General features: G+C 39.5%; 1 protein-coding gene across 3 annotated transcripts in view; it reads right to left on the bottom strand.

Annotated features, from left to right (window-relative positions):
- Positions 1 to 24,289, bottom strand: part of LOC130555404 (E3 ubiquitin-protein ligase SH3RF3-like) — a 40,884-nt gene extending 16,595 nt beyond the window's left edge. For 2 of the 3 annotated variants that reach the window (XM_057335601.1, XM_057335599.1), the window contains exon 1: positions 23,407 to 24,288. In XM_057335601.1, coding sequence (XP_057191584.1) covers positions 23,407 to 23,760 — 354 coding nt within the window. In that variant the 5' untranslated portion in view covers positions 23,761 to 24,288. Of the gene's footprint in view, positions 1 to 23,406 lie in introns of all 3 variants that reach the window. The other variant, XM_057335600.1, reaches the window with a different exon arrangement.
- Positions 24,290 to 24,859: the final 570 nt, after the last annotated feature.

Below are 24,859 nucleotides of genomic sequence, written 5' to 3'. Positions count from 1 at the left end.
ACTATAGTATCTAAGAATTTTACTGCAGTTTACTATAGTAAATACTATAGTATACTACAGTAATTTATGTGGACAAATATACCACTATTGTATAGTAAAAAAAGGAAAAACACAGAACTTAGAAAAATTAAAACAAATTTAGGTAATCTAAAAATGATATGGCCCTAATTGATCTATCTGTATGTAACATTAGGGCTGCAGCTATCGACTCTTTTAGTAATCGAGTATTCTACAGATTTTTCCATCGATTAATCGGGTATTCGGATAATAAGTACTTTTTCTTTATTGAAGAGCAATACTAAATATACAAGACAAAATAAGACAGGTCTCTTAAAATGAGTAAAACAACTAATTTGTTTCCTTTTTAGAAAAATTAACATATTTATTGCTGAAATTGCATACATTAATATCTGTGAAAACTAAACCCATTTAGTACATTCCATTGCCATATTACATTCAAAACGCAATATAATACAAATATATAAATAAGAAACATGAATAAAAATAGAAATAATAATTTCAAAGGTAAACAACTAACTTGCATTTAGTTTATATAAATTAGTTTTAGTTTCTTTTTTTACTATTAAATAGTAATATATAGCCTATGACTTTTATTTTTTTACTATGTCTGTTTCTTCACTCAAACAATAACATGTTCGTGAAATAAACTCTCAGAGCAACTCTGGAGGTGAAGTTCATGTGTTCATTCAGCGCAGACGCAGACAAATTCATGAGCATCACGCGTGTAGCACGTTAAATTGTTCAGTTCATTCACGCAGACACGCAGAACAGACAGATGACATGTGTAAATAACATGATTCCGCATCTAGTTTGATGGACTCAATGCAGCCGGAAAACAAGTTTCACTCGCAAAATAGACTAAAACAATAAAATAGCAGTTCACCATTTCAATAAGCTCTTAGTTATTTATCAGCATGAGAAACACGTGTGAGCGTGTGAACAGACTCAAATGCGTGTGTCTGACGGTGAATGCGCGAGACTTGAGAGCCTGTAACATGAACAGAGTTTAGCGGGCTGTGCGTCAGTAATAACGGTCCGTGGGGAAACGCAGCGCTCCGTGTGTACTGTAGTTACATGGATTAAACGAGGCTTTTTTGCATTCGAATTACTCGAGGAATCGCTTCAGCCCTTATGTAACATGAATGTCTTTTGTCAGTTACCTGTCTATTCATGATGAACTGCACTTGCATATTTTTTAATGATGACAACAGACGATTTATACTTGTGCTACTACTGGTTGGCCTGTGCTACCAAACTTTAAACCTCTTTAAACGCCAACACCTGTAAAATTGCGTTTTTCCATCTTAAGAATATATCTAAACTACGTCATATGCTGTCAATGTCAGATGCAGAGAAGTTAATTCATGCATTCATGACATCAAGACTAGACTACTGTAATGCACTGTTAGGTGGTTGCCCTGCAGGCTTATTACAAAAACTCCAATTGGTCCAAAACGCGGCAGCTCGAGTTCTTAAACGTACAAAAAAGTATGAACATATTAGCCCGGTTCTGTCAACCTTGCACTGGTTACCTATAAAGCATCGCGTTAACTTTAAAATCTTGCTTATTACCTATAAAGCCTTACATGGTTTAGCTCCTCAGTACTTGAATGAACTCCTTTTGTATTACAGTCCTTCACGTGCATTACGCTCTCAGGCGTCCTGTCAGTTGGTAATACCTAGAATTTCAAAATCAAGTGCAGGTGGTAGATCCTTCTCCTATCTAGCGCCTAAACTTTGGAATAGTCTTCCCTGCACTGTCCGGGAGGCAGACACACTCTGTCAGTTTAAATCTAGACTAAAGACGCATCTTTTTAATCTTGCATACACTAGACTTCCATAATATAAATCTTCTGAGGGTTTAGGCTGCACTAGTTAGATCAACCAGAACCAAAAACACAACTGATGTGCTTGTTTCATCAAAGAGTTCAGAACAGTACTCTACTCTCAGCCAGTCTTGTCTCATTGTTCCAAGGTTACCACAGCGAGCAGGATGCAGTTCATGGCCTGACCTGATGGTAGAGCGGAGACCTGACAAGAGCTGAGATGTTAGAGCTGGATAAAGAAGGACGCGGTCACCTGACACGTCTTCACCACAAAATTTCAAATGCTATTAGATTATTAATGATAATCTTAAACTATAATTTATTTTATTATTAAGTTTATTTATTTTATTCAGCCTTGTTGTGCAAGCTCTCTGGAGCTTGTGCAGAGGCAGCAGCTTTTGCCAGAGGGGAACTGGAATCCCCTGGTTGGGCCTGGGTTCTCCTGAGGTTTTTTTTCTCGATTAGAGTTTTGGGTTCCTCGCCACCGTTTGCATACTGTTTTTGCACTATCTGCCTGACCGGGGGGGCTGCTTTAGAATTTTAAAGTTTTACTTAATTAATATTGCGTATAGAAATTTATAGTCTGTTATATTTGACCTGTGCTTCTCTCTCCTTTATCCTAAATGTGTGCTCTCACTGAGCGTGTGTGTGTGTGCGTACTTGTCTGTGTACGTACGTGTGTGTGTGTGTGTGTGTGTGCGTGCGCATCCGTGTGTGTGTGTCTCTGTGTCTGTGTGTGTTGGTGCGTGTTGTGTGTGTGGAGTGTTTTGTGTGTGGGTGTGTCTGTCTTCTGTGTTTCAACCTTTTCTTGTTTTTGCAGGTACAACTTTGATTTTTTTGCTTGTAGTCAATGTGTCTCATGTACAGCTGCTTTGTAACAATGAAAATTGTAAAAGCGCTATATAAATAAAGTTGAGTTGAGTTGAGTAATCGGACAAGTGAATGACACATTTACTTGTCCGAAGGACAACCACATGACAATGTCAAGCCCTGGAAACAACATGATGAATTTCATGTAAGGTGACCCACAGTGTGTGTAGACAGAAATAGCTCATTCTAAGATAATAAAATCATAATGCTTCATTCCGTAAGGTCTTTATACACCTCTGAACACATAGTTGTGTAGATTATATTGCATTTCTGTCAATAGATCCTCCAAAAAATGACACACTGGACCTTTAAAGCATACAGTACCTGCAGTGTTTACCAAGCACAATAAACACGTGTGTTTACATTCATGTGTGTTTACAGTGAGCTGAAATGATCAACAGGTTCAAGTTCATTTCTCACATTTTTATAAACCAGACAATAAACTTTGATCACGTCATTCACACGACTTCAATGAGACGTAAGCTTACCAGGCTGTAATTATGTTTCCATGGTAACAGTAATGTTTCTGACATGGAGAGAGAGAGAGAGGTCTGTACTGCAGCGAGACCCTGATTCTATAACTAACACTGAAAAAACATTATTACAACCAAACCAAAGCATTAGATAAAAACATTCAAAACACGTTTTATATTCAACAATACACAAGATTTACATGTTTACTTCAACACATAAAAGACACATTGTGACAAATGTGTAAATGAGTGATATCGCACAGAACCTGTTTTATCACTGCGCCTGAAGCAAGGCATTCTGGGATTGTAAAGAACTATGATGTGAACACAAATCAAACATCAGCATGCAGCAATACACCATTAAATAAACATCGGGGTGTCTGTCTTTCTATTGGCTGTGTTAATAAAGCAGACGACAATTAAGAAAATAAACCAGACCAGTGTCTATAAAATCTGACCTTTCATAAATGCCAAACACATCATCATCACTGCTTCATTCCAACAGGAAAACCATTGAAACACAGTCAGAAGAAAACACATCCAGTGTCACACACACGCACACACATTCGCACACGCACACACACACACATTCGCACACACACACACACACACACACACACACACACTTTGGTTGACTATCCCCGTGGGGACAGTCCATAGGCGTAATGTTTTTATACTGTACAAACTGTATATTCTATCCCCTATCCCTAACCCTATCCCTAAACCTAAAGATCATAGAACACTTTTTGCATTTTTAGATTTGTAAAAAATATTGTTCTGTACAATTTATTAGCTTTTGTGCCCATGAGGACCTCAATTTTGGTCCCCACGGTGACACGAGTCCCCATGTGTTGGTGTGTATTCAGGTTTAGGTCCCCACTGGGATATACAAACATGAACACACACACACACACACACACACACACACACACACACACACACACACACACACACACACACACACACACACACACACACACAGATAAACGATGCTGCTGGTGCTCATATCTCAGTTGGCTCTGGGTTTCTCAGGGTCCAGATGGCATTATGGGATGGAGCAGTGAGACTGTTGTTGTGTCTGAGGTAAGAGACGTACAGATTGGAGGAACAGATGGACTTTCTCCAGAACCTTCTGCTGACCTCAGTGATGATCAGAGTTCAGAAGATCCTGGACTACATGAGAGACACGACACAAACACATGACCACTCCATCTACAGAGAGTCACGTCACTCTGATCTCTAATGACACTCAGCAGGACTCTATATATTATAAAAGAAAGATAAAGGACTCCATTACAAACACATTATGTGCTTTACACACGACATTCACCTGCTGCAGGTTTTCATCAGAGCGTGACGAGCTAAACACTGAATCAAGTGTTTGCGTATCAAACTGAATATAAGGAAACACATCTAATATACACAAAGACATCTTTCACTGGCAGTGCCACAGTAAATGCTGTGTTTTAATGCTGAATCGTAAAAAAAATATGACAGAATCAAGCTTTTAAAAGGCTAAAAACAAAACATGCATGTATGACTTGAGATGACTTGGAACATGAAAAACTCTTTCTTAGTATACAATAAGTATTCAATAACAGCAGAACATCATGCGATCAGATCTGAGTGTTCTGTGATGTCACGCTGAAAGAATCATGATGTCATAGCAACAGCTGCTTCACAAACATCACTGCAGTGTGTGTGTAAAGTTTAGGGTAAATCTGATCTCTGATGGTAAACTACAATGATATTTGTGTTTTCACAGTGATATCACGTCTGTTGAAGATGTGCGAGTTGACATTTATCACGTGTCGTCTATCATCAGCATCATCGCATCCTCCTGAAACAGACAGAATCAGCACCTCTGAGAGAGAGAGAGAGGTCAGTTGTTTCTCAGAAGTGCTCACTGTATCAAACATAACTTCATTAGCTGACCGATTGACAGAATAATTCTGTGAGGCGTGTAAAATCAACCAATCAGAGCGTCAGATGAAGAACATGTGTGACGATGAGACTCCATCATATCAGAGAGCAGCTGTGTTCAGTTATTCTGGGCTGGCGAGAGCTCGCTGTTTTCTCTACATTACATTCCCACTGAAGAATCTGAGCTTACTCTTGTTGCCAGGCAACAGCATTATCATAGCAGCACAACCATCTCTCTCAAACATAAACAACCAACCTCGCTTCTCTGAGGAACAAAACGAACACACTTCACAGTTGACATACAATGTGCTCCGTGGACGCAAAACAATGCAGGATTAAGTTCTAATATATTGTGTGCTGTGATGTAGAAGAATTAGCTTCTCGTTAAAGGAGCCATGAAGTAAACGGTTTGCTAACATTCAAAATAAAACAACGAAATATTGCACCCTGCCTACAGCACACACGAGCGGCGTGATCCCATGCGACAAAAGACAACATGTGTTTGTCATGCCACATCACAGCGCATTATGTTTATAATGGGTTCTACACTGCTGTGTGCCGTGTGTAGACGGTGTAAATCCATTCTATTCAACTATTATCTGAAGTGTCTCAAAATCCACTTCATTGTCAACTTGACAAACACCTGAACATGTAAAGTTGACATCAATGTCTTCACTGCTGAATACTTGTACATGTCACTTCAATTCACACAATACATTTATATATTAAAACCACTTAAAAATCTTGAATAACCCAGTGAAATATAATAAATAGAAATGAAAGGGACTTGATCTCACTTGATGACTTTCTCTCTGTCTGTAAGCTTTGAGATTGAACTACAGCGTCTCATTCCCATCACTTGTGTTTATATGGCGGTTTTACTGCCATCAGATCACATGAGCAACAGAAGACGTAAGCAATCATTTGAGCCCATTTAGTCTCGTTAGATGTTCCAGAACAACAGCAGAGCAGTCAGTGACAAGAGTGAAACAGCCTTTAATCTTCTTCTGTCTCTGTCATCATCATCCTGTGAAAGAAGCGTCTGCGTCAAACCTCAAGAGATCACACGGCAGGTCTGTTTGTAAGGAGGAATGTCATTCATCATCAGGAGAGATTGACATGTTGTGGGATGTCTCCTCACAGTCTAATGAATAGCTGAAATAATCATAATAATAATAACAATAACAAATTGATTTGAAAAAGTGTGTTCAGCAGCAGTTCAAGGAAACATTAACTCTGCATATTAAACTGGGTCAGGAGAGAGAGTACGTTACCACTGAACGTAAGAACACATCATCAGTGTTGCTAAAGCACTTTACACACAGCTATTCACTAAGTGTGACATCATAAACACAACAGCATGAGTGACCAATCAGCACTGCGTCCCCCCACCATCACCCGTCCACAGACCAGCACACGTCTGCATGCGTTTGCCAGGAGACCCGCAGAGATCCGGACGTCTGGACTCTGTTCCACACCTCAAGCGGAAGAAACACGTTTATTTTACACTCATATGAACAGATTACTCCAAATCAAGACACACAACCCTGTGTGTGTGTTCAAATACCTTAAAACAATAACAATACAAAATAAATACAATAAAAAAACGTTATGAAAATTGCAAATATATTCATGTTACAGACAGCCCCTAAGGAAATGCGCGAATGTGATCAGATCTCCACACTTTTCAAGACTATATAAGGTCTGATTGCGTTCAAACATCCAAACAAAAACAGATAACAATGGTCATAAAAAACTGTTTCCATAATTTCTGTCTAAGCTTGGCTTGAAAATGATAGAAAAGGACTGAAAAACAAGTCAGTGTCAGTGTCTGTCTACTGAAGCCAAACATCTATTGAGCAGTCGAATACACCTGCTGCTATATCACTGCCATTCGTCACAACAACACTGACAAGAAAATCAATGAAAACTCCTGTAATCAATCATTCATTACTTAACTTTGATTGTTTACTTTACTGAGAAATACTTCAATTTTAAACAATGTTATGTTACCTTTGTTAACATCTATTTTATGGACACTGGTATTGTGAATTGTATAATGTCATTTGTATTGGTATTACTGACTTCTGAAAGGCCATGAACTCTGACCTCAAGTTTGCTCTGAGGTCACTGACTGAGTGATGTCAGAGATCACATGTCCTCTCAACTTCACTGGCTACACCTGCAGCGTCTGAGTTGAGTCACGCACACATTATTTCACCGTAATCCCATGAGAACCAATGGATGGACAACTAGAAAAGTTATTCCAACAAGATAAAATCCTGCTCAGGTTATGAATAATATACAGCTATAATAATAACACTCAGACACCAGGCACTTATGGAAGTCAAAATCATCTGCAACTGCAATCCAAACACACATATTAAATATCCATTCATACGAAACGAATGGACTTTTCATAAACCCGTGTTTCACCGTCTCTCCTGGACTCCTGGCTGAGATTCTGACCACGGGCAGGATTTCTCTCTCCTTCAACAGACTAAACACTCCACGAGGAAAACGGAATCTCAGACGGCCACAGGACATGAATCACACACCACACAGATCATTGACCACAGAATGAAATCAACCCTCCGAGAGACAATACACAAGAGAGAGAGACTTTAAAAACACATGTTGACAGCTGGTTTATTTATTTTCACAAAAACTGAAAATAAGGTAAACAATGTAATTACAGTAAGTGAAATTCTCAGCGGTTGTGTCAAAACAAAATTGTGTATAAACATTTTCAAGGTTAATTTAAGCCAACGGTTGGTTGAAAACAACACAGTATTTTTTTGTGCATCATTTTAAGCCCTCAAGACATAACTGACGATTCACTGTTATTTCAGTAATAAAATAAGAACTAAAACACAAATGACACTGTTTACGTTAAAAGAAAGGTTTATGTCATAATTCAGAGTACTGTCTGTACTGTTACAAAAACTCCAATTGGTCCAAAACGCGGCAGCTCGAGTTCTTACACGTACAAAAAAGTATGAGCATATTAGCCCGGTTCTGTCAACCGTGCACTGGTTACCTATAAAGCATCGCGTTAACTTTAAAATCTTGCTTATTACCTATAAAGCCCTACATGGTTTAGCTCCTCAGTACTTGAATGAACTCCTTTTGTATTACAGTCCTTCACGTGCATTACGCTCTCAGGCGTCCTGTCAGTTGGTAATACCTAGAATTTCAAAATCAAGTGCAGGTGGTAGATCCTTTTCCTATCTAGCGCCTAAACTTTGGAATAGTCTTCCCTGCACTGTCCGGGAGGCAGACACACTCTGTCAGTTTAAATCTAGACTAAAGACGCATCTTTTTAATCTTGCATACACTACTCTTCCATAATATAAATCTTCAGAGGGTTTAGGCTGCATTAGTTAGATCAACCGGAACCAAAAACACAACTGATGTACTTGTTGCATCAAAGAGTACAGAACAGTACTCTACTCTCAGCCAGTCTTGTCTCATTGTTCCAAGGTTACCACAGCGAGCAGGATGCAGTTCATGGCCTGACCTGATGGTAGAGCGGAGAATGGGAAGTGGGGACCTGACAAGAGCTGAGATGATAGAGCTGGATAAAGAAGGACGCGGTCTCTTGACATGTCTTCACCACAAAACTTCAAATGCTATTAGATTATTAATGATAATCTTAAACTATAATTTATTTTATTATTAAGTTTATTTATTTTATTTAGCCTTGTTGTGCAAGTTCTCTGGAGCTTGTGCAGAGGCAGCAGCTTTTGCCAGAGGGGAACTGGAATCCCCTGGTTGGGCCTGGGTTCTCCTGAGGTTTTTTTTCTCGATTAGAGTTTTGGGTTCCTCGCCACCGTTTGCATACTGTTTTTGCACTATCTGCCTGACCGGGGGGGCTGCTTTAGAATCTTAAAGTTTTACTTAATTAATATTGCATATAGGAATTTATTATCTGTTATATTTGACCTGTGCTTCTCTCTCCTTTATCCTAAATGTGTGCTCTCACTGAGCGTGTGTGTGTGTGCGTACTTGTCTGTGTACGTACGTGTGTGTGTGTGTGTGTTGTGTGTGTGTGCGTGCGCATCTGTGTGTGTGTGTGTGTCTCTATGTCTATGTGTGTTAGTACGTGTGCATATTGTGTGTGTGGAGTGTTTTGTATGTGGGTATGTCTGTCTTCTGTGTTTTCAACCTTTTCTTGTTTTTGCAGATACAACTTTAATTATTTTGCTTATAGTCAATATGTCTCATGTACAGCTGCTTTGTAACAATGAAAATTGTAAAAGCGCTATATAAATAAAGTTGAGTTGAGTTAAATGCAGTATAAAAACTGATGTAGTGTTGTCAAAAGTACCGGTACTTCGGGTCCAAGTCGGTACCTAAAAATAAAAAAGTTGTCGGTACCTAATTTTCACAAGACCTGGTAGTACCGACGTACCGGGTCAACCGGGTACTGATGCTCTGTCTGACAGGTTGTCAGTCGGAAACTTTTTATAGACGCAATAAGACATGATGAGCGGATAAGCGCGGCTCCGTCCACAAGAGATGCACGCAGAAATACTTCAGATTAAAGTCACATCACGAAGAAAACGAACAGAGTTTTGTTGTGAAAGGAGGAAACATCCGGATTTAAGTTAACAAGTTCAAGCGGTAAGTTTCAAATTCTGTTCGTGTTTGCATTATGAATGTTGTAGCATGTTAAGTTAAAGGTTACGTTAAAACAAATGTCCCTGTTTGCGTGTTAATTTGTTAGCGCCAATGCTAATCCAGTCAAGTGTCCTTATTAACCATTTAATGCTTTTATAACTGTAATGGGGTAAAATAAATGGGAGGACAGGATGGGGTTTACAGTACCTATTTTATATTGGCCTATCTGAAATCTATGTGCTAGAAAACTATCATACTAACTGCATGACTAGCAATGTGTATGTCTTGGATAGATAACTCTATTAGGTTTAAAAAGCCACATTTAAACTAAAGAAAAATCTATCTGTTGCATTTATTATTTTAATTACCTTAATGCAAGTAATCTTGTGTAAATGCAGTATAAAAACTGAGGTTTGTTCTAATATTGCATATGCATGTTTGTTCAGTCAGTTGACTTACTGAAGTTTATTCTATTTGTCTTCTACAGCAGCAGACTGAGGAGGATGTTCATCAGCATGAAAGACCCCAGTGAGCACACAACCGTTTCGGGAACAATTAACTTGTATACTTCATGTATACAAAATGGCATTGCTTTCTATACATTTATATTAATAATGAGCTTTATTAATAAAATTGTGTTTCAATTAGCATGTACTGGTGTTTTGCTTTGGTACCGAAATTGGTACCGAGAACCGTGGAATTTTACTGGTATTGGTACCGACTACTGAAATTTTGGTACCGTGACAACACTACTGTTAGCGTACATACCCCATGTAGACGGAGCAGCGAGAGATGAACTACAGTGTGTACAGTACATGATGCGCGTGCAGTCAGCGGACATGAGAGATGCGCGTCAGTCAGCTGAGACACACATGCGAGTATAAACGAGCCGTGAAAGACAGGCTGTGCACGCGCACGTTTACATGTTTACTTGCGGCTTTGAGTGTACTGACGGCTGTGACGTTTTTGCCCGCATCATGGGCAACAGAAGATCGGCTTGGAGTCGGCGAGACGTGAGACTGACGTGGTTCTGGTCTCTGGCCGGTCAATTGGTGCACCTCTAGTGATTATGATTTTTGTCTTAATCGAGCAGCCCTAAAAATGCCTAGCGGTTTGGAGAGAATATCCTCAGCCACAATCGATCTATCATCATGTGTCCCAGCCCTCAAATCAATCACAAACTTGTTTTGTAATTCTGTTTGGTGTTAGTAGAAGCAGATGAGATCTCCTGTGAGAAATGTAATCCTGTTCAAAGCATGTTTCAAAGTTCTCTCTCTTCAACAGAAACACTGAAGCAGAGCTGGCTGACCTGCAGCTGTAACGGCCCATTTTCAAAGACAAGAATGAAAGTGTGAGAATGTTCCAGTTCTCTCGTTCAGCTCAGTCCAAAACACACAAGGGTCAGTGGGTGAAACCTAAAGGCAGTGATCAATGACAAGAACTACACAACTTCACATCATTTCATTGACTTGTGATGAATGTTGATCATCTGTCCATCTGACACACAGCAGTCAGTCAGGAGGATTAATTATTAGCCTTCGGAAGGCACCGTTTGTTTCTATGGTAATCAAATAATTATGTTTGTCTGATTTGAACCACGGCTGCATGGTTAAAAACTAAAATTCTTCATTTCCATATGAACAATGAGCTTTGTGTGAGAAGGGTTGACCTCTGAAGGACAGAAGAATACAAGCTGTGGCTGTCTGGAAGCTCTTTGACCCCGGAGAGAATCGCCTCCTGACCTCACAATTCTGTTCCTCTGACAATCTACCACAGAATCAGCAGAAAACGCACCTTACTATGAAAAATACTGAGTGAGATTCCCAACACATGATGATGATAGTCATGTTGTCATGGTTACAAGCCATCAGGAGACGAGGAGGACGTAACTCATTTTTATCAAAATTACACAACACCATGCTACCCATTTCATTTTTCATTCATTATTCTGTCTCCTCAATAAAATCCCTTCTCCTCATGTCATTATTACGCCACTGGTTTACTAATGTACGGACAGCTGCTCTTTCGGGTTTTGTTTTGTGATAATGACCCATTATTAGACTGAACATTATTCAACTAAAAACATCTTTATCTAATGCGTTAAATGATCATCATGATGGATAATATCTACATGTCCAGAGCTCCTGTAAGCTTGCAGACTTCCCTTCTAGAAGCTCCATGGTCTCAGAAGACAGATGACATCATCATCACAAGCGTCTCATGAAGAAACACTGCAGTGTGAATATAGATCAGAGATGTCGGTGTAAACACACCGCACGCCTCTCATACAGACAAAGGGCTCCGGCATCACTACAAACAAAGGACGGGCCGGGATGTGTTGGGTTATTTCATTCAATGAGGTGAGACTCCGTCTGGGGCTTTTCCAGCCCTCTCCAAACATAACGAGGATGTGTTTCTGAACACCGTGTCTGATCATACAGCTGTAAAGAGCTGATAGTGCCCACACCTCACAAACATGTAAATTCATTCTGACGGCTGCTGCACCAAACATCACTTACTCAAGAACATCTCAACATTCTCCTACATCTCCTCAACCCTTCACAATGTGTGTGTGCGTGTATACTTCAAAACTGTTACATACAAATGATTTCACAGGTACAGTAAACTGTAAATACTTGTGATGGGCTAAAGAAGCAAACACAACAGAGCTTGTTATTTTGTGATCAGTTGTTTGTGCAGTATACGGCTGATAAACTGAACACTAGAAGAAGCTCAACATTCTCAACCGCAGACACATTATAACAACATAGATCTCATCAGACTCAATGAGTGCGTTTACTAGGGCTGTCACAGTTATTAAATAATCGTCTCAACGCGATTGTTTCAGATCATCGCAATTATTGCACATCTCTATAGAAGACACTAGGGGGAGCTGTAGTGCATCTGCATATTTTATTGTATATATTGTAACTAAAGCATGGTAATACTTGTAAAATGTACCACCACAACACAATCACTTAAAAAAAACTAAAGCATATACCATAAAAACAACCTGCAGTACAATTCAATATTATTTCAGTGTGAAAACCGGCCTACCAAAATCTCATTAACACAGAAGTAAAGTTTTCTTGTAGTCTTGCAAGTGATAAAAAAAACAGACTAGAAGCTTTTCTATGACTGACAGCATTTTAATGGTGGCTTCAATTCACACCTGATCAATTTACTTCATTTACAAGTATTTGGCGGTTGTATTATTGACAGGTAAAAGCCTAAACCTTAAGTATGACGACCCAATTTTTTTCCTTTGTATTTCCAAGAAAAAAAACAGTCTTTATATTCAGAACAATATGGTCGTTTCAAAGCTGAATAAAAAATGTATGAGAATTAAGAGTCAAAGCTCTAAATCGCAATGATTTATTAGACAAATCTCATAATTTCAAATTTCATAATCGTGACATCCCTAGTATTTACATGCACAAAATAAACGGATATCTATCAAAAATCATCTTAAAAAGAAACCAGTTTTCACATGTTTACATGCACAGTAATAAACCAGCTACGCAGAAAACCGCGTTTATATGGAAGTTTGAGACTTGCCGGGTTTCTCGCGTGCAGTGACGTCATCGTCGATAGTCTGTTTAGTCTTATAAAGGGCAGCGGGAAAATGGTCAGAAGCTGTATTTTTATATCTCTTCTCATATCCGCAGAACCTGCATATGCAACAATAGTTCTTCATTTTGACGTTTCTACATCAACAGCATGATTCGAGAGCAGACATGTATGCGTTATTTTACTATTACTTCCATTTGGGACTTTTACTATAGCGCTGTCAGACATGCGCACATAAACAAAACTGAGAGAAAACCAGTGAAGGCGTTTACATGCAAAGCGAAATCTGAGTACTGGGCAAAAAACTACCTCTGCCGAGCGGGTTTTGCTTACGCCATTTATGAGCTTTCCCTGATAAAAGAAAACCGTTTTACGCGTTTACATGACTTGCCCATTATCAGTTTATTAAACATAATCGGAGTAAGACTGTGCATGTGAAAACACTCAATGTTGTTTAATGTCAATGACCACGTTTACATGGACGTCAGTAATCAAATGATTTGCCTTATTCTGAGTAAGATAATATTATGATTAAGGTGTTTACATGAGTTGCTTTAAGAATATACCTTTCATGTTCCCGTTTTACACGTTACACCACATAGTTGGATTAATGGCATACGTCATTACGTCCCTAAACGCCGCCGTTCGACGTTCCCTCCATAATTTCATGTATCAACAAACAGTTGGTCTTCGCCATGGTACCACATTCAGTGTTTGGTGTTTCATTTATTTTCTAGAATTGTTGGCATCTTTCTTGTTTCCCACTTTCTTGCTTGAAGCCATGTTGTTGGCCGTAAAACGAAACGGCTGTCCCCTGCCGTGCGTGTGTGTAACCTGTCGCAAAGTGCCGCGAAAGTTTAGGCGTGTACATGTCTATAGCGCACTTCCATAATGCCACTAAAATAGGAGTACTCCACCCGTCTTAATTCATTTGCGTTTACTACCATTATGAGTTTAGATGGATTAAGTGAATCAAAAAGCTCTGTTTACATTGCCCATTCTTAATCAGAGTATTGTTTTAATCGTGTTAATATTGGATTATTGTTGTCCATGTAAACATGGTCAGTGGGAAACTATTAGAAATCCGTTCAGTTTAAAGCTTACAAATCCTGCTTTGTTGTCTTCTATCAGAGATTCTCTGATCCTATAAATCCAATATGTTTATGATCTTTCATGACAGACAAATATATTACATGTCAAACTGATGTCATGTGCATGTTTATCTGTTTACTGAAACCACAACACATAACAGAGCTGGTAGAATGATGAAAGAATACAAAATGATTTCTGTTATTTACACGCTGCATAGAACAACGGACGAACAACACTGTGTCATAACCGTGTCCTGTGTCACGTCATTATTCTATCCACAGGCTAGACAATTTACAATAGCTATTTCACACTTGATCAAATAATTTAAATGATCCATTATAAAATGTTATCTTAAGATTTCCATTAGCAGTTTGTTTGTTAATAGCTGGTAAATAATAATTATTCAGTTTTTCTTTCCATCAAGTTCCAAATAAATATAAGAACCAAAAAAAAGAACCAAGCAAGATGTTTAATTCACTGTTTAGTTCACAGGTAGAGTTAGAAAAACAAGCTAATGAGAGTTATTTTCACTGCACAACACAGAAATAGAGTAAACTGGTTTAAAGTGTTTACTGTGAGATGACAATGAAGCGCTTCTGAAAACACACTAACTCCCTAACGGTATCGTCCTCATTTATACGAGAACAATTACAAACAACTTGGATTCGCTACCGTTTTCTTCTAGAGACATGTTCAGATTCAGTCTCTACTGCTCTCATGCGTACAGAATGAAATGAGTCTATGAGAGTTTCTGCTGAAAACTGACCTGAGAACAGCAGCGTGCTGGGCTGAAGCGGCCCTCTACTGACACAGAGTCGATGTGAGCACTCGTGTCATATGACTGTTGTGTGTCACAAACAATAATAGCATGTATAGCAGAGGAATAAAGTTAATTATGCCATTATTACTTTTCCCTGGTTGTTCCTCTGTTGTCTGTTGTTGATCGCGGAATGGGACCGGGTTGGACCTGCACGGTTTCGGCGGATGGGGCTTCCTGGTTCGCGGCTCGTGGGCTCTCCCTGTTCTTCGTGGACGTTGCTCGGTGGCTTTGGTCGGGGTCATTGAGTGCTGCTATGACACGTCAGAGGAGATCTGGCCCTCCCGGCTGAGCCTGGTTTCTCCCGAGTTTTTTTTTTCTCCATTATTCATCAGTTCAGTTCAATTCAGTTTGGGTTCCTCGCCACAGCAGAGCAGTGCAGTGTTGGCTTGCTCACCGGGAGACTGCATTTATTTATTTATTCATTTATTTATTAGATATTATTTATTATAATGATCTTGCTTGGTCTATAAACACCATGCACTGTGCTGTGTTTTACCTTTCTGTGTTTTTCCTGTAAAGCTCCTGTAAAGCTGCTTTGGAACAATGCACATTGTGAAAAGCGCTATATAAATAAAATTGAATTGAATTGTATGAAATGTTAATGATGGTGTTCAGTAAAGCCACAACAGGAGACACTTCTCTGTTTATTTATACATATCACTTGTGCTTCTAAATGACTAAAAGGTATTTTCACAGCCACCCAGTCAGAGATTCAGCTAAAGAAAGATAATACTGTTCCACACAACACACAACAAGTCTGTGTCTGTATCTTCACTATCAAATATCTGCAGAGATGATTGTACAGCACAACACGATTGACAGATGAACAGAGCATCTGCATCACTGATCTATATAAATGACTGGATTGCGCCTAGAACGCTGTTTAGAAATAAGGCTTCATAACTTCAAGAACATATACAGCCTGTACTTAGATTTCAGAATAAGCACATTTGTCATTTGTTGAGGTGTCTCATGAGTCAGCTGATCGGATATGTACGCTACTGTACTAAAAATGAAGGTCGCTCACTATATATAATAAGACGGGAAAATTCCCAACTTTAAATAATTAACCATTTACATACTTAAGACATTTGCGTTGTAAGAATGTACTGTGAGACTTTAGATATAAAAACAGGGACTGGTAAGTAACTGTTTTATCATTAATGTGCAGTGTTGGGTGTAACCAGTTACTACGTAATTAGTTACTGTAATTTAATTACTTTCCCCTTGAAAAAGTAAAGTAAGGGATTACTCTTATTTTTCTGTCATTTAATTACAGTTACTTCTGATGTAATTAAACTAAATACTGTGTGTAATATACACTCACCTAAAGGATTATTAGGAACACCATACTAATACGGTGTTTGACCCCCTTTCGCCTTCAGAACTGCCTTAATTCTACGTGGCATTGATTCAACAAGGTGCTGAAAGCATTCTTTAGAAATGTTGGCCCATATTGATAGGATAGCATCTTGCAGTTGATGGAGATTTGTGGGATGCACATCCAGGGCACGAAGCTCCCGTTCCACCACATCCCAAAGATGTTCTATCGGGTTGAGATCTGGTGACTGTGGGGGCCATTCTAGTACAGTGAACTCATTGTCATGTTCAAGAAACCAATTTGAAATGATTCGAGCTTTGTGACATGGTGCATTATCCTGCTGGAAGTAGCCATTAGAGGATGGGTACATGGTGGTCATAAAGGGATGGACATGGTCAGAAACAATGCTCAGGTAGGCCGTGGCATTTAAACGATGCCCAATTGGCACTAAGGGGCCTAAAGTGTGCCAAGAAAACATCCCCCACACCATTACACCACCACCACCAGCCTGCACAGTGGTAACAAGGCATGATGGATCCATGTTCTCATTCTGTTTACGCCAAATTCTGACTCTACCATTTGAATGTCTCAACAGAAATCGAGACTCATCAGACCAGGCAACATTTTTCCAGTCTTCAACTGTCCAATTTTGGTGAGCTCGTGCAAATTGTAGCCTCTTTTTCCTATTTGTAGTGGAGATGAGTGGTACCCGGTGGGGTCTTCTGCTGTTGTAGCCCATCTGCCTCAAGGTTGTGCGTGTTGTGGCTTCACAAATGCTTTGCTGCATACCTCGGTTGTAACGAGTGGTTATTTCAGTCAAAGTTGCTCTTCTATCAGCTTGAATCAGTCGGCCCATTCTCCTCTGACCTCTAGCATCAACAAGGCATTTTCGCCCACAGGACTGCCGCATACTGGATGTTTTTCCCTTTTCACACCATTCTTTGTAAACCCTAGAAATGGTTGTGCGTGAAAATCCCAGTAACTGAGCAGATTGTGAAATACTCAGACCGGCCCGTCTGGCACCAACAACCATGCCACGCTCAAAATTGCTTAAATCACCTTTCTTTCCCATTCTGACATTCAGTTTGGAGTTCAGGAGATTGTCTTGACCAGGACCACACCCCTAAATGCATTGAAGCAACTGCCATGTGATTGGTTGATTAGATAATTGCATTAATGAGAAATTGAACAGGTGTTCCTAATAATCCTTTAGGTGAGTGTATGTGTGTGCATATGGAATTGACATCAAAATTCAAAGTCTAACTTTAAAATCTGTGCTTTAATGTATAATTCTACATTTGTAATACTTTGGTAGTAATAATATACTTTATGTAGTTTTATATTATTATTTGAATGAATAAAAGAGCCGTTTCATGTCTATCCTTGAATCACTTAACTAATCAAGGTTGATATAGGATATAGAAAGTAATTAGTAGGGATGTAACGATTCACCGTGAGCCGGTTGAAAATCGGTTATAATGAGTGACGATTCAAATCGGTTGAGGCTTGAACTGAATCGCAATACATTTTTTGAACAGCAGGGGCCGCTATTTTCACTGCAAACCTAAACGTGGATGCTGATATTTCTTAAATGCAAAAAAATCCAAGAAAAGCACAACAGTATTAGTTTGTTTATATTAAAGAGACTTTTTCTATTATTAATTTGTTATAAAATTGCAGTTTAGTTTTGTTATTTGAAATAAAACATTATTTTATTATACAAAGAAACGTGAAGCATTTAAGAAATAATGCAAGGGAAGTTGTTCATTTCTAATTTGTTTCAACTCATTTTTTAAAAATAAATCGTGAGTAAATCGTGAATAAATCGCATCGTGAGATCAGAATCGTGACGCATCGCATCGTGAGCTGAGTGAATCGTTACATCCCTATACTAAGATAATAATACTACTTAACTTGTTTGATGTAAGCTAATGTGTCTTTAATGACAGATTTATTAGAAAGTCATTAATAGTTTTTATAAACTTAAACTGTCATTGCTGAATAATAAAGCGTTGTAGATCTATCTTTCTAAACGCTGTTGTCCTAACGGTTTAGTCTCATTATAGAGTATATTTCATACATTCCAAAAAAGTTGGGACACTGTACAAATAATAAAAACAGAATGCAATGATGTGGAAGTTTCAAATTTCAATATTTTATTCAGAATACAACATAGATGACATATCAAATGTTTAAACTGAGAGAATGTATCATTTTAAGGGAAAAATAAGTTGATTTTAAATTTCATGGCATCAACACATCTCAAAAAAGTTGGGACAAGGCCATGTTTACCACTGTGTGGCATCCCCTCTTCTTTTTATAACAGTCTGCAAACGTCTGGGGACTGAGGAGACAAGTTGCTCAAGTTTAGGAATAGGAATGTTGTCCCATTCTTGTCTAATACAGGCTTCTAGTTGCTCGACTGTCTTAGGTCTTCTTTGTCGCATCTTCCTCTTTATGATGCGCCAAATGTTTTCTATGGGTGAAAGATCTGGACTGCAGGCTGGCCATTTCAGTACCCGGATCCTTCTTCTACGCAGCCATGATGTTGTAATTGATGCAGTATGTGGTCTGGCATTGTCATGTTGGAAAATGCAAGGTCTTCCCTGAAAGAGACGACGTCTGGATGGGAGCATATGTTGTTCTAGAATTGGATATACCTTTCAGCATTGATGGTGCCTTTCCAGATGTGTAAGCTGCCCATGCCACACGCACTCATGCAACCCCATACCATCAGAGATGCAGGCTTCTGAACTGAGCGCTGATAACAACTTGGGTTGTCCTTGTCCTCTTTAGTCCGGATGACATGGCGTCCCAGTTTTCCAAAAAGAACTTCAAATTTTGATTCGTCTGACCACAGAACAGTTTTCCACTTTGCCACAGTCCATTTTAAATGAGCCTTGGCCCAGAGAAAACGCCTGCGCTTCTGGATCATGTTTAGATATGGCTTCTTTTTTGACCTATAGAGTTTTAGCCGGCAACGGCGAATGGCACGGTGGATTGTGTTCACCGACAATGTTTTCTGGAAGTATTCCTGAGCCCATGTTGTGATTTCCATTACAGTAGCATTCCTGTATGTGATGCAGTGCCGTCTAAGGGCCCGAAGATCACGGGCATCCAGTATGGTTTTCCGGCCTTGACCCTTACGCACAGAGATTGTTCCAGATTCTCTGAATCTTTGGATGATATTATGCACTGTAGATGATGATAACTTCAAACTCTTTGCAATTTTTCTCTGAGAAACTCCTTTCTGATATTGCTCCACTATTTTTCGCCGCAGCATTGGGGGAATTGGTGATCCTCTGCCCATCTTGACTTCTGAGAGACACTGCCACTCTGAGAGGCTCTTTTTATACCCAATCATGTTGCCAATTGACCTAATAAGTTGCAAATTGGTCCTCCAGCTGTTCCTTATATGTACATTTAACTTTTCCGGCCTCTTATTGCTACCTGTCCCAACTTTTTTGGAATGTGTAGCTCTCATGAAATCCAAAATGAGCCAATATTTGGCATGACATTTCAAAATGTCTCACTTTCAACATTTGATATGTTATCTATATTCTATTGTGAATAAAATATAAGTTTATGAGAGTCGTAAATTATTGCATTCCTTTTTTATTCACAATTTGTACAGTGTCCCAACTTTTTTGGAATCGGGTTTGTAGATCAGTGATCTGCATGCATGCATGATACCACAAAACATGTGTGACCTAAAGCACAATAGAGGAATTAAAACATTTCAAATGTCTGGACACACAGCACTGACAGATAAAATATGGAGGTATTATGGTAAATATTAATAAAGGGCAACTACAAATCCATGAATTATAGAGTGAGCTATCGGTTCTCCTGCTGTGTAAAAGCCCTCGTGTGCTCTGTGAGTGTAGCTTTTGACTGATCTTCACGATTTCCTTTAGTTAAAAAAGAAAACATCTGTCAGAAAACAAACACTGTCATTAGAAGCACAGCGCGAATACAGATTTTCTTATTAATAAAAGTGTTTATCAATGCTTTCTATAGCAATATTTTACTTGTGGATGGAAGACATGCATGTTACCACAAGCTACAACCAAAGACCATTTTGACCACCAACACAACAGTGCCGAGGAGAAAAACAAACCTGATGAGGAGGAGATCAATCACCTGTGTGGCATTTGAGTCTTCTGGACTGCAGCTAATGTTTCTGGCTTCCCTCATAACTCCAGATAATGGCAATATTCATCCAAGGGCAACGAGAGGGTTTCATTCATCATAAGTCATGTGTTGGTATTTTTATATGATTTTGTTTTGAACTGCTGCTGTAGTAGTATTGTGATGCTGTTGTCATCATCGTTTCATATTTACATTGTGAAACTATGATTGGTCAAAGCAGTTTGTATGAACAAAAACAAATGTTGTGAGAAAACTTACTATCAGCTAAATGCAGCACCACATGTGCTTTAATATGTGTGTATGTGTGTGTGTGTGTGTGTGTGTGTGCGTGCGTGCGTGTGTGTGTGTGACATTGTGAGAGATTGTGCTCCTCTGTTGAATTCAGAATCTCTCTGCAGGTCTCTACTCAAGCGTTTGACATCTTCCTCCATCAGAAATGTTTTTCAGCGAGTTATTCCATTGATCACTGGCATTAAAACACACATGTGTCTTCATCACATCACAGGCAAACTCTAAACGTTGATTTGCATAAACAGAGTCAAGCCAGGGTCAAACATAACGATATGATCTTTCGATCTGCTCTGAGACTGTACACTAATGAAAATCCTCACTGTGGACCATTATTTTACAACACTTGCTCTACATCACCATGATGCTCAGTTCATTTAAAACAGCTTTTCACAGATCAGCGCAGAAAATGCAGAAGAAGAGATTGAGAAACACGTCTGCAGAGCTGTGATTCACATGTGTGTGTGTGTGTGTACGTGGTGCTGATGTGACAGTCACAGGGTCTACAACACACACATGTCTGATGATGAAACACACACACGTCTGATGATGAAACACACACGCTGTGTCAGCAGCAGCACAGTCTTGTCTCCTGACCTGATCCAGCATTCAACACACACACAAAACCAACAAAACAATGACAACAGTGACTCTGTCTGAACCCTCCCACAAACCCACGCCAAAGAAAACCATCCTGATTCCTGACACTATGCTAGCTGTGTATGTAGACGCTGCAGATGAACATTTCATACACTAGCAGTCAAACGTTTACACGCACCTGTAGACAGAAGTCATCTAAACTATTACATTACATCAATGAACATGTGCATGATTCAATCCAATTTTAATTTAAGCGTTTAGCAGATGTTCTAGATAAAAGTGAGGAGTACAGTAAAGTAATTTTGTCTTGTTTAAACTAGGGATGGGCATTTTTCAATAATTTCATATTCGAATATTTGAGCTCATAAAAAACAAATATTCGAATATTGGTTCATTTAAATTAAGTTAATAATGACGTAATTTGTTAGGTTTTTATTTAGTCACAATTTCACATCAAGCTTATAATTATCATTAAATATTCATAATGCATTCATATTATATCCTGTATATCGTTTTTTATGTTGAAAAAATAGAAAAATACATAAAAACGGCAGAAAACGGACTTAACAAAACGAACAAAATGCAACGTATATCGACAGTCTGTGATATATGGTTATCTTGTTTATTTTGTTTTACATGTTCTTGATAAGAAAAACAAGCATATAGGTCTATTTTACTCTGGTGAAAGTCTGTTCAACAAGCCGACCGTTAACTAGCCAACAGCGGAGAATCTTCTCTAACTCCCGGAAACAAAACCCAGATCTGACAAGAATATCTGGCTTTATTGTTTATAATGTTGATAATGAATAAAGTAAATGGGCTTGATTTCTCATGCCGACTGTTAAGATCCTAAAAAGTACCCCGCAACAAAGACAGAGCCATAGTGCTTGATTCCCTGATTACGTGACCGTCATCTTTATATAAATATTGTTTTCTTTGTCGTTCACGGTCAGTGTCTGTCTTGTTTAGCTTTGCATTGGATTTGCATCAATAAATAACGTAGGCCTATTTATTTCAACTAAGGTAAGGAATTACAGCGCGTTTTAAAACAAACAAAAAAAGCATCCGTGCAAAATTATTTACAGGCTGTAACTTGAAGGCGACGACCCTATTTGAACTTATAGAAGGAAAAAAAGACTCCTACAATCACCACAACTATCACAACCTCATCATTGACACAATATACTGACAGTTACTGTGATATTAAATCCAGAATCATCAATATTGTGTTCACATATCACACTTATTGTCATTAGACAATGGTTACAAACTTGTCCTCTGTCTTCTACACTTGTATTTTGGGAGTGTTTCGTTTGCCTGATTGAAACATTTCAATAGATGTTATGATCATTTCATCATCGTGAGTTCTTTTGGCCATGTAGTGTTGTGTAAATCTGACATCATGACATCACTGATCACACTGATCAGAACTCCACCATCACTGCACTGCACAGTAAGCATCTCTGCTCTGAGGACTGCACATCAGTCATCTGATGCAGTCCAGTCCGATTTTATGTGTGCCACAGAGATGCAATAATCTGCACTAAAGAACTTTTCCAGAAACTTCCCACAACATCTGCGGGCTGTGCTTTATGTAACCCGGAGACAGGTGATGTCATCCATATTGACGACTAAATAAGTTTATGTGAAGTCACGTCAAGATCCACTGTCCGCAAAACCTGCACATAACTTAACGTTACCTGTACACGCAGCTCACCGTACGTATGTCAACAAACACACCTGGACAAACAATATCGCGCTTCTCTCGTCAACATGACGACACCGCCGCGCTCTTTCCGTTAACGACTGAGGGAGAACTGAACTCACCTTAACCGGAGAGCTGCGCGTGGCGACGGGCAGGTCCCTCACAGCCGTCCCCGGGGGCGAAGCTGAGACCCCGGCCGCGCATCCCGCCAGCGACGGTCTCCCTCCGCCGTTCCGCGGCCGCTGCTTGATCCCATCCAGTAACCGGACCAGAAGGATGTTGGCCGGTAAATCATCGACCGCGCAGTCAACCAGGATGCGGCACTCGGGACAGCGCAGCTCGTGGCGGGAACTGACGATGTTCTCGAGGCAGCGGCGGCAGAAGGTGTGCTGACAGGGTAGCACGCGCGCGCTCGCGTCCAGCCGCTCAAGACATACGGAACACTCCAGCAGATCCAGCAGCGACGACTCGTCCATCTTGTGCTCTAGAAAACGACGCGCGGGAGTCGCGAACGGACTCGGCTCGCGTGCGTTGACGCGCCGAGAATGGCTCGAGACATACTGGCGGACTCTGCGGCTCCTCGGTGCTCGCGCTCCGCTTGTCTACACAGCTGTGAGGAAACGGTGAGCGCGCGCGCGAAAACGCCGCGGACGAATCGCGGCGCGGCGTCCCTCGTGATAAACCAGCGCACGATGTTCATTGGCGTTTCGTCGCTATCGCTATCGCTCGTGCTGTGAGTGAGTCAAATAAACCCGCATTTCTAAATGTTTCACATATTTCATGAACCCAAAACTTTTGGGCGCGATTCGTCCCTTACCCGTGTCTCGAATAGCGCGGCGCGGCGCGTCAAGGAGCGGTGTGGTGTTATTTTTAAAAGCGTACAGACTTTAAAAGCTCAAAAATCCCACAGATTTACATTCAACGAATTTCCATTAAAGTTACCCAATCAAAACCCCATAGCAACAGCATAGCAACCTCTCTGAACACTCTCGCTTTGTCAGTGAGCTGTTCACTGTCACGCGCACGCATTTTATATTTTACTCCTGCAATATATTTCTTTCTCACTTTAAATTAAAGGGCTAGTTCACTCCAAAAACAATCTGTCCTCATTTATTCACCCCAATGTCATTTCAAATCTGTATTTGTGGAGCACAAAAGAAGATATTTTGGACATTTTTAGATTAGGGTTCTAAATCGGGGTGAGGCAAAGATACAGTAGTCAACATTTCGCGTATTTTTAACCAAAAACGTTACAGATTTAAGAGGTCGTCTCATATTTGTTAAGGAAACGCCACCTTGGTGGATATAGTTTATAACACTGGCATTCGTGCAAAACTAAACGAGCTTTCATAGTTTATAATAAAATAAACAAATAATAGTTTCGTTATATGTTACGAGAAATCCCTTTATTATGGAAAAGATTAAACAGATATTCTAGAGAAGTCATATGACGTTCAAATGATATTTTACAGTCAGAAAATTATTTGTCAAATATGGACAGGGAAGGATTGAAACACACCATCATTATAGAGTGAACAACTAGCGCCATCTGCTGCGTTTGATAAAAAATAAATA

The sequence above is a fragment of the Triplophysa rosa genome, linkage group LG6, assembly GCF_024868665.1.
Source record: "Triplophysa rosa linkage group LG6, Trosa_1v2, whole genome shotgun sequence".
Taxonomy (NCBI): domain Eukaryota; kingdom Metazoa; phylum Chordata; class Actinopteri; order Cypriniformes; family Nemacheilidae; genus Triplophysa; species Triplophysa rosa.
The sequence above is the reverse complement of the archived record's forward strand: the minus strand, read 5'-3'. Positions and strand labels throughout refer to the sequence as shown.